The sequence below is a fragment of the Scylla paramamosain genome, chromosome 2 (assembly GCF_035594125.1).
Source record: "Scylla paramamosain isolate STU-SP2022 chromosome 2, ASM3559412v1, whole genome shotgun sequence".
Lineage (NCBI taxonomy): Eukaryota > Metazoa > Arthropoda > Malacostraca > Decapoda > Portunidae > Scylla > Scylla paramamosain.
The window spans coordinates 12,744,371-12,757,891 of NC_087152.1; the positions used below are offsets into that span (position 1 = coordinate 12,744,371).

The window sequence follows — 13,521 nt, forward strand, 5'->3', positions numbered from 1 at the left end:
ACACACACACACACACACAGACACACACATACATACACACACACACACTCAGAGAGAGAGAGAGAGAGAGAGAGAGAGAGAGAGAGAGAGAGAGAGAGAGAGAGAGAGAGAGAGAGAGAGAGAGAGAGAGATTCACCTTCTGGCCGTCTGCCTGACCACGGCCTCCAGTTCAGCCACAGTGTCAGGCAGGGTGTGGCCACGAGTTTCCGGCAGTAGAAGAGTTACCGTCGCGGCCAGCAGGGAGCTCAGTCCGAAGATCACGAAAGGTGCCCAAGGGTAGGCGGCGCCCTGTGGTGGATGAAGCGAGGAGGAATAGGACATTGCAATATTAATAAATAAATAAATAAATAAATAAATAAATAAATAAAGATAAATGGCAAAAAAAATTCTCTCTCTCTCTCTCTCTCTCTCTCTCTCTCTCTCTCTCTCTCTATATATATATATATATATATATAGTATGAGAGAGAGGAAATCGAATTATTTGTTGTGAATAAAATTTACAAAACATTTTGCACGTAATGATATTATCTCTGCACGAAATAAAAACAAAGAAGGAACAAATTTTAACCCTGTTTGCAAATATAAATTCGCATTTAAAAATGTAGAATAGTGTTTAACTTCGGGCATTTGTGAGTTTTTTTCTTTTATTTAAAAGTTTCATATGATTTTTTGTTCATGCGAGCTAAAGGCACTTTGCTTAAAACATCAAACGACACTAAAGGGAGAGAGAAACACACACGCGCGCGCGCGCGCGCACGCACACACACACACACACACACACACACACACACACACACACACACACACACACACACACACACACACACACACACACACACACACACACACACACATCAATGCGAAAGGTTAAAGACACTTTAATACAATATTGCAAATATTCTCCAGGAGATGTAAACCGATCAACATTTTCTACAGGATCAGGTTTGAAAAGTAGGAACCCACTCTGTGATTCTCGATGACATCAGGAGACGTGCTAAGAAAAATGTCTGTGACAGATAAAGATCTGTAGCATATCATATCCTGTCAAGAAGCAATTTCCCCAGATATGTGAAGAAATATATTCATTCTTAAAAAAGGTGACCCCTGATCTGGACGGTACACTGACGGAACACTTAAATAGGTGCCGCAACTATATATATATATATATATATATATATATATATATATATATATATATATATATATATATATATATATATATATATATATATATATATATATATAGTAGATGTCCTGGCTCACCGGCACTGGTTTGATTACTCAATGTTCAGCAATGTTTGTCTTTGTGCTGCCTGATGTTATCTTCCATGCAGCCACGAGAGATATTCCTCATGATTGCTAGGGTGCGTTGTTTATTTGGTATACATTAAATGAGAAAGTTATTCATCTAATTATATTTGAATTTTACAAGGCACTCGTCAATGTTGGCTGCTGTGTGATTTGTGTCCTCCTAACGGATCGCATTTCTCAAAGATGTAATTGAATCACCGTCAGTTTTTAATGCATTCAGCATTCACTATCTTACCTCCAATCATCCATCCTTCACCTCTCACTACTGTCCATTCTGCTTCAACATTCATCTCCCATTTCATTAATATATGTTCAACTATAATTCTATTCTGTGTGCAGCTTTTTAAAAATTGATTTTTAGTTGTTATTTCGGAGGTATAAAGTATAAAAAGTATATTCGATCCATTGGCAAAAGGGTGCATTGATGGATATGTCACCAATATATATGTTGTGTCTAATAGTTGTGCTTCTATGTTGAATGATCTTTTTTGTGTCACTAATGATGTAAATGTTCGTATTCTTCATTTTTCCTTCTGTCTTTCTTCCTTCCCCCTTCATATTTCTCCCTTATACCTATCTTTTTTCCTCCCTCATTTCTTCATTCTATCTTTCTTCTTCCCTCCTTTATTTCTTCTTTCGTGTTTTATATCCTCATCATGTTTCTTAGGTTACGACAGCCAATGCACCTGTCCATTTACGTATTCCTACAGAGATCTACTTGAGCGCACTCACCACCATGTCATTAATGAAAGGGGCCATCATACTCCCAATGCGGCTGACCATCGTGGAGGTACCGATGCCTCGACTCCTTATCTCGGTTGGAAAAAGTTCGCTAGCGTAGAACACAACTGTTTGGAAGCCCGCTGCGATGGCCATCTTCCCCGCCATGGCCAGGACCAACACGGCGGTGCTATGCTCTGGAGAGGGAAGGCCGAAGAGAGAAAAAATAGTGGAATCTCCTACTATATTAAGGTGCAATATGGCTTTTCAAAGGATTTTTACAGGATTCTCTCTCTCTCTCTCTCTCTCTCTCTCTCTCTCTCTCTCTCTCTCTCTCTCTCTCTCTCTCTCTCTCTCTCTCTCTCTCTCTCTCTCTCTCTCTCTCTCTCTCTCAAATATTTAATCAATCAATCTCTCTCTCTCTCTCTCTCTCTCTCTCTCTCTCTCTCTCTCTCTCTCTCTCTCTCTCTCTCTCTCTCTCAAATATTTAATCAATCAATCAATCAATCTCTCTCTCTCTCTCTCTCTCTCTCTCTCTCTCTCTCTCTCTCTCTCTCTCTCTCTCTCTCTCTCTATCAATATTTCATTAATCATTTCTCTCTCTCTCTCTCTCTCTCTCTCTCTCTCTCTCTCTCTCATTAATCATCTCTCTCTCTCTCTCTCTCTCTCTCTCTCTCTCTCTCTCTCAAATATTTCATTAATTGTTCATTCAAAATTACTTTAAGGGAAATGAGAGAAAAATAGAGGACGTTTGATGCAACATAGAGAGGTAACTATGATCCATAATGCTGCTGCTGCTGCTGCTGCTGCTGCTGCTACTACTACTACTACTACTACTACTTCTATTACTACTACTACTACTACTATTGCTACTGCTATACTACTACTACGCTAACCTGCAATAGGAATAACAGCCAGGATGAGGAGAACGCTGGTACAGATGACGTATAAAGAGCAGAGAGAGAACTTTCTGCCGAAGCCCTGCACAACGGGGACGATGAGGGTGTAGGCGGGTATCTCCATGAGGCCGGACAGCACCATATACAGGAAGGGATCGTCGCTGATGTTCGCTCCGCTGAGCGACAGGCCGAAGTACACCATGCCCTGCACCACGAAATTTAGGTAGATGCACACGGTGATGCGTCGCAGCCGCGGCGTCCTGCACGATACACAGAAAATCTATTACCTTGTCCAGCTCTCTTCACTTCTTTATCTCTGAGGAGTAAGTTTGCCTCCTGTTACCATCAGTAGAGAAAAAGACTAAAGTTAGATTGAAATAAATTATTCTGCTATGTTGCACTCTTAACCTCTATTCATTTCATAGCATGTAATTGTGATATCTTCATATTACTTGTAGATATTTTCAAACACTAACAATAAAAATTAAACAAGAAGAGGAAACAAGTAAAACATTACCTTAGCAACACAAAAGCATCTTTTGTAACGGATTTGAGAAAGAGCCACACGGATGAGTACTGATGGGTGTTCTGGCTCTCTGGAACCTGCAAAGTGAAGGGTTTTTATTATTCTCTCTCTCTCTCTCTCTCTCTCTCTCTCTCTCTCTCTCTCTCTCTCTCTCTCTCTCTCTCTCATACCTGCTCCTCGACCAGCTTCCTCATCTCTGCGCCAGGTGGGAGTTTAATGCCGTGCCAGCGAGCCACCTTGTTGAACACCTGTAGGGCCTCCTCGTGTCGGCCATTCACTAACAGCCATCGCGGAGACTCGTCAATCATCCTAGCAGAGTACTATCGCGTCAGGCCACAGAAAGTGAATGCTGATGTGTGATATGAAGAAAGTAAAGAAGCATTTCAAGGTAAATGAATAAGATTGGCAAGGTACAAGATTACTGTTGTTTCATTATGACTTTTCCACACCATTGTTTGGAAACAAAGTTGGCAAACAGTTCGCAAACAGCTTGCAAACAGTTTCAAACAGTTTGTAAAACTGCCTGCAAACAGTTTGAAACAGTTTGCAAGCATCTGGATTCTGCAAACAGTTTAAAATAGTTAACAAACATATGCAAACAATTTGAAACAGTTTGCAAACTGTTTGGAACCAGTTTCCAAACAGTTTGCAAACTTCATTTCCAAACAGTATTTTCTGGCGTGAACTGTGGACAGGCCTTTATTCAGTGATGTCTTGTCATATGAAAGGTATAAGAACCGAGAAGATCTTTCGTATTACGATTTTGTGTTTCACGTAAAAAGATTAAAAAAAAAAAAAATACAAAGGATGGTCGTTCCGGGACCTCCATTTATCTAAACTTTTCAAAGATTTTTTTTTTCGAAAAAAAAAAGTTGGTTAAATTTAACATTTTAAATAATTACTATATATATATAACAGTAGTAATGAAAATTCTTATATTACCCAAGATCAAACCTTCTCCGGGTGACTCACCACACAGCAGGCAAGATGAGCAGTCCAGGCAATGTCATCACTGTCTGCAGCAGCCTCCACTCCCTGATACAGTAGCCAAGGCCGCCGTACAGCATCATGCCCACGCCCCAGAGGTTGCATTCCATGAAGCCAACTGGTGTCCTCAGCTTGGGCTCTATCACCTCCATCACTATTAGAGAGAGAGAGAGAGAGAGAGAGAGAGAGAGAGAGAGAGAGAGAGAGAGAGAGAGAGAGAGAGAGAGAGAGAGAGAGAGAGAGAGAGAGAGACGTAAAATCTAAATATTTGAGACATATCAGAGGTGCAGGTCATTATAAATGATCGCTCTATTACTGCAATGAACACCCACCACTGCGGTATGTGTATAATGATGATGAACTTGATTGTTGGTAATTTTACGATAATGGAAGCACGTTAAGTATGCATCATGAAAATTAATAAATAGATAAATGAATAAATAGGTGATAGATAAAACAGTATATCATAAAGAATAGAAAATTTAACAAAATAACTGAAGGACTATTCTTTTAAACTTTCCGTTGCTTTACCTTGGCTGCTCTGGCGAAAATTACTGCGATGTTGAAGGACGCTTTTATGATTCTGATGATAACCTAACAAGAACTCTGTATCACAACAGGACAATAAATCAGCTACGCGAACCCGACTAAACATCTTCTTTGAAAACAGTCCTGACGAATTGGGTGCGTCCACACGGTCGAACACTGTCCGTCGAACACGTACTGTTACCAGATATATATGAATATGACAGGAGTGCTGATGACGTCAGAAATAAGCACCAGGGGGGTGTAATGGACACTGCCCATGTTTGTAGTTTCGGAACCTCGGACGCTGCTCTCCCTCATACAGGTGTCTTGCTCCGTTATAAAAAGTTTTACCTTCTTCAATATATAAATCGTAGGGGGTGTCTGAATCCATCCGTATATAGTTTCTAAAGTCAGATTCATAACCAATTAGCAGTTCATGTAAAATGATTGCATGGCTTCCCCTTTCACTTCGTCTTTGTAACGGTCCCTGCATCATTCCCTTCTCACCTCTTTGTTCTCTTTACACAGTGCAACAATTATCATGCTGCATATTGCATTTTTTTTATCTTATTGTGCACCATGGTTATGATGTACTGCACTAGACGCTGGTAACAATCACCTGTCTCCCGAGCCCACACTAACGCTGACATAATTATATACCTGTGTGTTGCCAGCGGACATCAGCTTCGGACGTTGTCTGCTGGTCTTGGCCTGGTGAAATGAGTAGAAAGTATGATTTACAACTTCATCTGGTACCACTGTTTGTTACTATATAAACTTCCCTCGTTTCAACGCTTATGACGTCATCCTGCTTCGCATTGTGATATGGTAACAGTGAGTGTCCGACGGATAATGTTCGACCATGTGGGCACATTTCAAAGCATTGGCCTAAATGTACGAGACTTACGGAGAACGTAGGTGGTGTAGGAGTTGATGAAGTGCAGGCAGCCTATGAGGAACCGGGCCGCGAGGATGGTAAAGAGGTGGGGCAGCCAGGCAGACCCCACGCCCAGCAGAATGTACGCGATGTAGCCCGCCATCACCAGGGGCTTCCTGCCGTACCTGCCCCCCCCCCCCCACACACACAAAAAAAAGAAAAAAAGAAAAAAAAACTTGCCTTAGCTTGTCTGTATTTAGTTTCTTCATATATCATTTACTGGAGAGAGAGAGAGAGAGAGAGAGAGAGAGAGAGAGAGAGAGAGAGAGAGAGAGAGAGAGAGAGAGAGAGAGAGAGAGAGAGAGAGAGAGAGAGAGAGAGAGAGAGAGAGAGATTTTTTATGTAGGAAGGACACTGGCCAAGGGCAACAAAAATCAAATAAAAAAAAAAGCCCACTGAGATGCCAGTCCCAGAAAAGGGTCCAAAGCAGTAGTCAAAAATTGAAGGATAAGTGTGCTGAAACCTCCCTCTTGAAGGAATTTAAGTCATAGGAAGGTGAAAATACAGAAGCAGGCAGGGAGTTCCAGAGTTTACCAGAGAAAGGGATGAATGATTGAGAATAATGGTTAACTCTTAAATTAGAGAGGTGGACAGAATAGGGGTGAGAGAAAGAAGAAAGTCTTTTGCAGCGAGGCCGCGGGAGGAGGGGAGGCATTCAGTTAGCAAGATCAGAAGAGCAGTTAGCATGAAAATAGCGGTAGAAGACAGCTAGAGATGCAACATTGCGGCGATGAGAGAGAGGCTGAAGACAGTCAGTTAGAGGAGAGGAGTTGATGAGACGAAAAGCTGTTGATTCCACCCTGTCTAGAAGAGCGGTATGAGTGGAACCCCCCCCAAGACATATGAAGCATACTCCATATATAGACGGATAAGGCCCCAGTACAGAGTTAGCAGCTGGGGGGGATGAGAAAAACTGGCGGAGACATCTCAGAACACCTAACTTCATAGAAGCTGTTTTAGCTAGAGATGAGATGTGAAGTTTCCAATTCAGATTATAAGTAAAGGGCAGACCAAGGATGTTCAGTGTAGAAGAGGGGGACAGTTGAGTGTCACTGAAGAAGGGGGGATAGTTGTCTGGAAGGTTGTGTCGAGTTGATAGGTGGAGGAATTGAGTTTTTGAGGCATTGAACAATACCAAGTTTGCTCTGCCCCAATCAGAAATTTTAGAAAGATCTGAAGTCAGACGTTCTGTGGCTTCCCTGCGTGAAATGTTTACTTCCTGTAGGGTTGGACGTCTATGAAAAGACGTGGAAAAGTGCAAGGTGGTATCATCAGCGTAGGAGTGGATAGGACAATAAGTTTGGTTTAGAAGGTCATTGAGAGAGTGGGTGATGGGACAAAACCCTGAGGAACACCACTGTTAATAGATTTAGGAGAAGAACAGTGACCGTCTACCACAACAGCAATAGAACAGTCAGAAAGGAAACTTGAGATGAAATTACAAAGAGAAGAATAGAAGCCATAGAAGGGTAGTTTGGAAATCAAAGCTTTGTACCAGACTCCATCAAAAACTTTTGATATATCCAAGGCAACAGCAAAAGTTTCACCAAAATCTCTAAAAGAGGATGACCAAGACTCAGTAAGGAAAGTCTTGGAGAAGATCAGCAGTAGAGTGGCCTTGACGGAACCCATAAGCCTTCCGAGGGTTTAGGCCAGCGAGGGCATGAAAAACATCATTGCGAATTTTAATAGGTAGTATGAAGCAGTCACGGGAGAGGGAGGAACAAGCCCTGAATCGTCCAAGGTAGAGTTTTAGCAAAGGTATGAGAAAAGAGTTCAGCTTAAGAAATAGTTGTGATAGCAGTGGTGCCATCTGGTTGAAATAAAGGAGGGAAAGAAGAAGAAGCAAAGTTATTAGAGATATTTTTGGCTAGATGCCGGAAGTCACGCGGGGAGTTAGATCTTGAAAGATTTTGACACTTTCAGTTAATGAAGGATTTTTTGGCTAGATGGAGAACAGATTTGGCATGGTTCCGAGCAGAAATATAAAGTGCATGAGATTCTGGTGATGTTAGGCTTAAGTACCTTTTGTGGGCCACCTCTCTATCATGTATAACACAAGAACAAGCTGTATTAAACCAAAGTTTGGAAGATTTAGGTCGAGAAAAAGAGTGAGGAATGTATGCATCCATGCCAAACACTATCACCTCTGTTGCGCTCGGCACACAAAGACGGATCTCTGACACGGATGCAGTAGTCATTCCAAGGAAAATCAGCAAAATACCTCCTCAGGTCCCGCAAACTAGCAGAGGCAAAACGGCAGAGGCACCTTCGCTTACCGGGATTCTGAGGAGGGATTGGAATGATAGGACAAGATACAGATATAAGATTGTGATCGGAGGAACCCAACGGAAAAGAGAGGGTAACAGTATAAGCAGGATTAGAGGTCAGGAAAAGGTCAAGAATGTTGGGCGTATCTCCAAGACGGTCAGGAAAACGAGTAGGTTGTTTCACCAATTGCTGTAGATCGTGGAGGATAGCAAAGTTGAAGGCTGGTTTACCAGGATGGTCAGTGAAGGGAGAGGAAAGTCAAGCTGGTGGTGAACAATGAAGTCTCCAAGAATGGAGATTTCTGCAAAAGTGAAGAAAGTCAGAATGTGCTCCACTTTGGAAGTTAAATAGTCAAAGAATTTCTTATAATCAGAGGAGTTAGGTTTGAGGTATACAGCTCTGATAAATTTAGTTTGAGAGTGACTGTAGTCATAGCCAGATGGTGGAAAACTCGGAAGATTCAAGAGCGTGGGCACGAGAGCAGGTTAAGTCGTTGCGCACATAAACGCAACATCCAGTTTTGGATTGAAAATGAGGATAGAGAAAGTAGGAGGGGAACATAAAAGGGGCTACTGTCAGTTGCCTCAGACACCTAAGTTTCAGTGAGGAAAAGATGAGGTTTAGAAGAAGGGAGATGGGGTTCTACAGATTGAAAATTAGATCTTAGACCGCGAATGTTGCAGAAGTTAATGAAGAAAAAGTTGAGGGGGGTGTCAAGACACTTAGGGTCGTTGTCAGAAGGGCAGTCCGACCTGGAGACATTTGTGGTCCCCTCCCCAGATGGGGACTCCAAGGCTGGTGTAGGAGTCGCCATGATAATTTTGAAATTTTGAGTGAAGGGTGTGTGTGTTATTAAGTGCTTGTAGTTTTGTGTGGAGGAAGAGTCTTTAGATGTAGATGTGTCTTTAGATGGCAGGCTGTGACTGCCCCCTTGTGTTGTGAGACACAAAGGGAAACGTTCAGTGAGGTCACAGCTGGGTTTAATGATAAGTTCACAGCACCCCCTGATCTAGTGCTTTAGACCTCACTGGGGGTAAATGTCGTTTCGGCAGGTGCCTACTGCCTTTTCCTTGTGTGTGTGTGTGTGTGTGTGTGTGTGTGTGTACCTACTTGTCTGACAGGTATCCGCTGATTGGCGCTCCCACGAAGTAACCCAGCATATACATACTTTGGAAAGACGTCTGCAAGTAGGCCCGCCCGCACGCCAGATTGTACTGCAAAGAAGACGAGGAGAGATGCAGGGCGCGCGCGCGCACTCACCCACGCACGCATACGCACGCACGCACGCACGCACGGACACGCACGGACACGCACGGACACACACACACACACACACACACACACACACACACACACACACACACACACACGTCTGCACCTCAGATGTGAAGGTAGAGCTGAAGGTGGAGTTATCGAAATCAAACTGATCACAGTCTTCTATCACCTCACCCTCCTGTGTGTCTGTCCTGAACTGGCATTCCTCTCTGTCGGGAAAATATTTTAATGCATCAAAATTACCTGTTTAAGGCATTATTACTTTTTTTTTTCATAGGCTTAAAAACATTACTTTCATGTTTGTCCCAACTGGCGATCATTCTACTCAACTATTTTATTTTTTTTACATTTTTCTTCTATACTTATTTGGGTATGAGAACAGTAGACTGAGGGAAGTTTGCTCCTTTTATAACCCATTTGAACCCATTTGAAGAAGTGAGAGACCCAAGACAAGCATACTTTCAAAATAGAATTTATCCTCCCACAGAAAAAAAAAAAAAGAGAAGTGAACGCAAAAAAAAAAATTTGTGGTGCATCTATATCATAAAGTGTCTAAAAATAAATTTTAAATACAATTTTTGTTTGTTACAAATTTCCAGTACCATGGATTACAGCAACATCCCAGAGAGTATCCAGTTACCTCAAGGTGATCGAATGTGAGGTGTTGGCTTCTGAGTCCAAGAAGGAGAGGTTGGTGGAGTTGAAGTACTTGTTCGGCACCCGACAATAGTAGTCGAGACGCGGCGCCAAGAAAGCCCCGCCGAGGGAGTGTGGAGCCAAGAAAACAGAAACTGAGGCATGTGAATGAAGGAAGCAGACTTAGCATGAGGGGAGGACTTGTGTTCATCAGCACCTTGAAGACTGTATTCAGATTTTAATCTCTTGTTTAGAATGGCCAAATAAAACATCACATCATATTCGTAGGAGCTACACATCTACATTATAATGCTTGTACATGTTTGGCAAAGCAAACATTGGTGGTGTGATAAACACAGGCGACACACCCGTCGCCCGGTCATCCAGTTTATATTATTATATATAAATATAAATAGTAATTATTTTATTCCACATGTGTGCAGAAATGACTGATGATAGATTAGCAACTTATATATTCACACACACACACACACACACACACACACACACACACACACACCACTCACAGTAAGGTATGGTAATGAGGTGCAGCACAGTCCACCTGCCGGTCCCCAGATGGGTGAGAAGGGCGTCCAGCTGGCTCACCATGCTGCTCAGCACGCGGCAGCGTCTAGATTACAATATACGACCTGCAAGATGAGTCAATGACACTGAAGTGAACTGTGATGCGCTGCGGGAGGAAAAGAATTAAGAATATGTCACAATGTTCGTTTTAATTTTGAGATTTCATATCGAGTTTTTTTTTTTTTCTTTTTCTGAGATATGCCAGTCTGTTTGGAATATTTCTAAGAGATTATGCCACCGTTCTGGACAACAAACCCACACTACAGAAGGGAGTCGGTGCAGAAGAGAGTAACTGAAAAAAATATAAGGGAAGCGAAACATTCCTTTTGACTGGAAATATTTACATTTGTTACAGAGGCGTAGATCAGCAGAGTATCTGATAGAAGTATGCAAGTGCCAAAAAAAATATATTTACATGGGTGATATAAACAAAATGCTTAGAGATCGTAATCAGGATAGGACTTGAAGTAAAGTCAGATAAAAAAAAAAAAAAAGTGACAGGAAGAAATTGGTCTTCAACAAATGAGTGTATGATATGATGCTAGTCCCGACTCAACACTTAGCTTACAAGTTCCCATGACAAGGGGGTGTATCTCAACGGTAAAGAGTTCGCTGTACATACGAAAGGACCCGGGTTCGATCTCCGGCACCTCCACGACGGGATGTAGCTGATGTGGTAGCGCGCTCGCTTAGCATGTGAGAGGCACGGGGAACGATATCCCGCATCTTCAGAATCATGTTTTTAGAAGCTCAACCCAAGACCCATATATCTAAATATACGGATATGGATCTGACCAGCAGCGTTTTGAATGTCTAAAATCCGGGTTCGAACCTCATACCGAAGCACCTTCCTCTTATTCCTACTTTCATTTTTATTGGGATGATGCAAACACAAGGATGATGTAGACAAAATCTTAAGTTACTAGTCAGATGAGTACCAGAATTAACGGATTCAAGCTTGATAAATTTCGAAAAAAAAAAGAGAGAGAGAGAGAAAGAGAGGAAGAAACAGGTGTTCAGAGTGCTAGATGACTGGTTTAGACTCAGTAATCAGAGAAGCTGCAAGGGGCAATTAAGTGGTAATCCTTGTACAAAACACCTACTTATATCCACCTATCATCCTTGCCCATAAATAATTACATATAATCTATTCTTCTTTTTAAAGTACCTAGTGACTTGACACTAACAACATGATGTTTTTATGTTCTTATTACTAACGCTGCTGTTTTTCCATGAAGGAGGCTAAGCAAGGGTAAAAAAAAAAGAAAAAATAGAGAAAAAGGCTGCTAACTTGCTGCAACCCTTTTTCTTCCCCCTTCCCCTAAAAAAAGGGGTTTCTAAATCGGATGCCAGTTTAACTCTGGAAATGTCTTGATAGTCCTCTCTAAAAACAGTTTGAGTCTATGAAGGGAGAAAACAGAAACAATGCGCAGCAATGCGATAGTGAATGAGAGATTGACGGCAATAAGTGCTGGTGCTGCCGTTACTACTACTACTACGACTACTACAACTGCTATTGTTGCTGCTGCGTTATGATCGTCATAACCACCGTTGCTGTTGTTACTTATCTATATCTATCTGTCTAACACCCAACCAACAGATCACTGAACACGCACCGCCATAAACGGTATCCGGTAAATTGCTTGAAATCAATTGCTCGAAAGGCAGATTGCTCGAAAACAGTGGTTAAATGAAGAAAAGATGTAAAAATAAGATAAAATAATACAACTTTATTATTGTTAAATGAACAGTTAAAATTATGAACGGGTACATTTATACAACAGTTCTAAAATTTTTTTCTACATTGTTTCGTCATAGTTTAAAATAAAGGGTACATTTTTATTATTTTTGTTGTTCTTCATGATTAAAAAAAATAAATGAAACTATTATTGCCAATATTTACTCTGTTTGTATGAAATATTGTATGCAACACTTCTTAAATATTTTTCTACATTGTTTGCTGTGTCATAGTTTGATACAATTTTCTTTAATCGCATTGCGCAGTCACGGTACTTTTTTCTGCCCTCAGCTGCACTCACTCCTCCCACATATTGCTCTATTCGCAATTCTTGTAAACTTTGGTCTCTCTTTAGTCCATCAATAAATTTCCAACAGACGGATGACGAGCACCTATTTGATGTTCAAAACTGTTGTGCCACCCTTTAATTGCATTGTTTGTTTTCGACATTCCTTCTACAACATTATCGAAACAGTTCCACATTTCATGTTTAAATAAAGGAGCACGTCTACGGCTGCGTCTATACGACAGCTCAATCCTCGTGTCTTCAAAAAATCCACTACTCCTTGAAGCTCATCTGGAAAAATTTAAATTTCAACTAGAAATTCAATTGTTTCCACAACTTTGGGTACAGGTATAAATGCCAACGCAGATAAAAGACGAATTTCTCGATAAAGGCTTTGACTGAAATGAAAAAAACACCCACTACATTTAGACATTGGAAATTCTTGTTCTATGGCCTTAACCATGGCAATTTCAAAATCAATCATTATTGTCAATGGCTGCAATATAGGGATTTTTTCTTTAAGAGCCTTCAGGAACCTCTTATAGCTTTCTTCGGTTTTGTTAGGTAACAGGGCATATACGAGAGATGATGTATTACCTGACTTCAAGCCATGTATTGTATACAGTTGAACAAAAATCAAAGGCGCGGTTTTAAAAGTTCCATCAGCGTATCAGTGCTCAGAACGTGCTAAGATATCGAGATTGCTTTGGGTTGGAAAAAATCAAAATACGATCATTTGTGGGACCAGAATCAGGTCTAGCATTTTCCCTTGCGCGTATATTACATATGGTTCTTTTCATATTTGATACTGAAGGGAGCTTC

At 41.3% G+C, this 13,521-nt stretch overlaps 1 protein-coding gene across 15 annotated transcripts in view; it reads right to left on the bottom strand.

The window, feature by feature from the left end:
• LOC135110297 (organic cation transporter-like protein) overlaps positions 1–13,521 on the bottom strand; it is a 169,089-nt gene that overhangs the window by 21,927 nt on the left and 133,641 nt on the right. For all 15 annotated transcript variants that reach the window (XM_064022523.1, XM_064022514.1, XM_064022504.1 and 12 more), the window contains 11 exons: positions 10,618–10,740; positions 10,095–10,245; positions 9,558–9,663; positions 9,290–9,393; positions 5,879–6,033; positions 4,429–4,597; positions 3,627–3,765; positions 3,448–3,533; positions 2,928–3,190; positions 2,044–2,228; positions 137–288 (listed from right to left, as the gene is read on the bottom strand). In XM_064022523.1, the coding sequence (XP_063878593.1) occupies positions 137–288; positions 2,044–2,228; positions 2,928–3,190; positions 3,448–3,533; positions 3,627–3,765; positions 4,429–4,597; positions 5,879–6,033; positions 9,290–9,393; positions 9,558–9,663; positions 10,095–10,245; positions 10,618–10,699 (1,592 nt within the window). In that variant the 5' untranslated portion in view covers positions 10,700–10,740. The remainder of the gene's footprint in view (positions 1–136; positions 289–2,043; positions 2,229–2,927; positions 3,191–3,447; positions 3,534–3,626; positions 3,766–4,428; positions 4,598–5,878; positions 6,034–9,289; positions 9,394–9,557; positions 9,664–10,094; positions 10,246–10,617; positions 10,741–13,521) is intronic.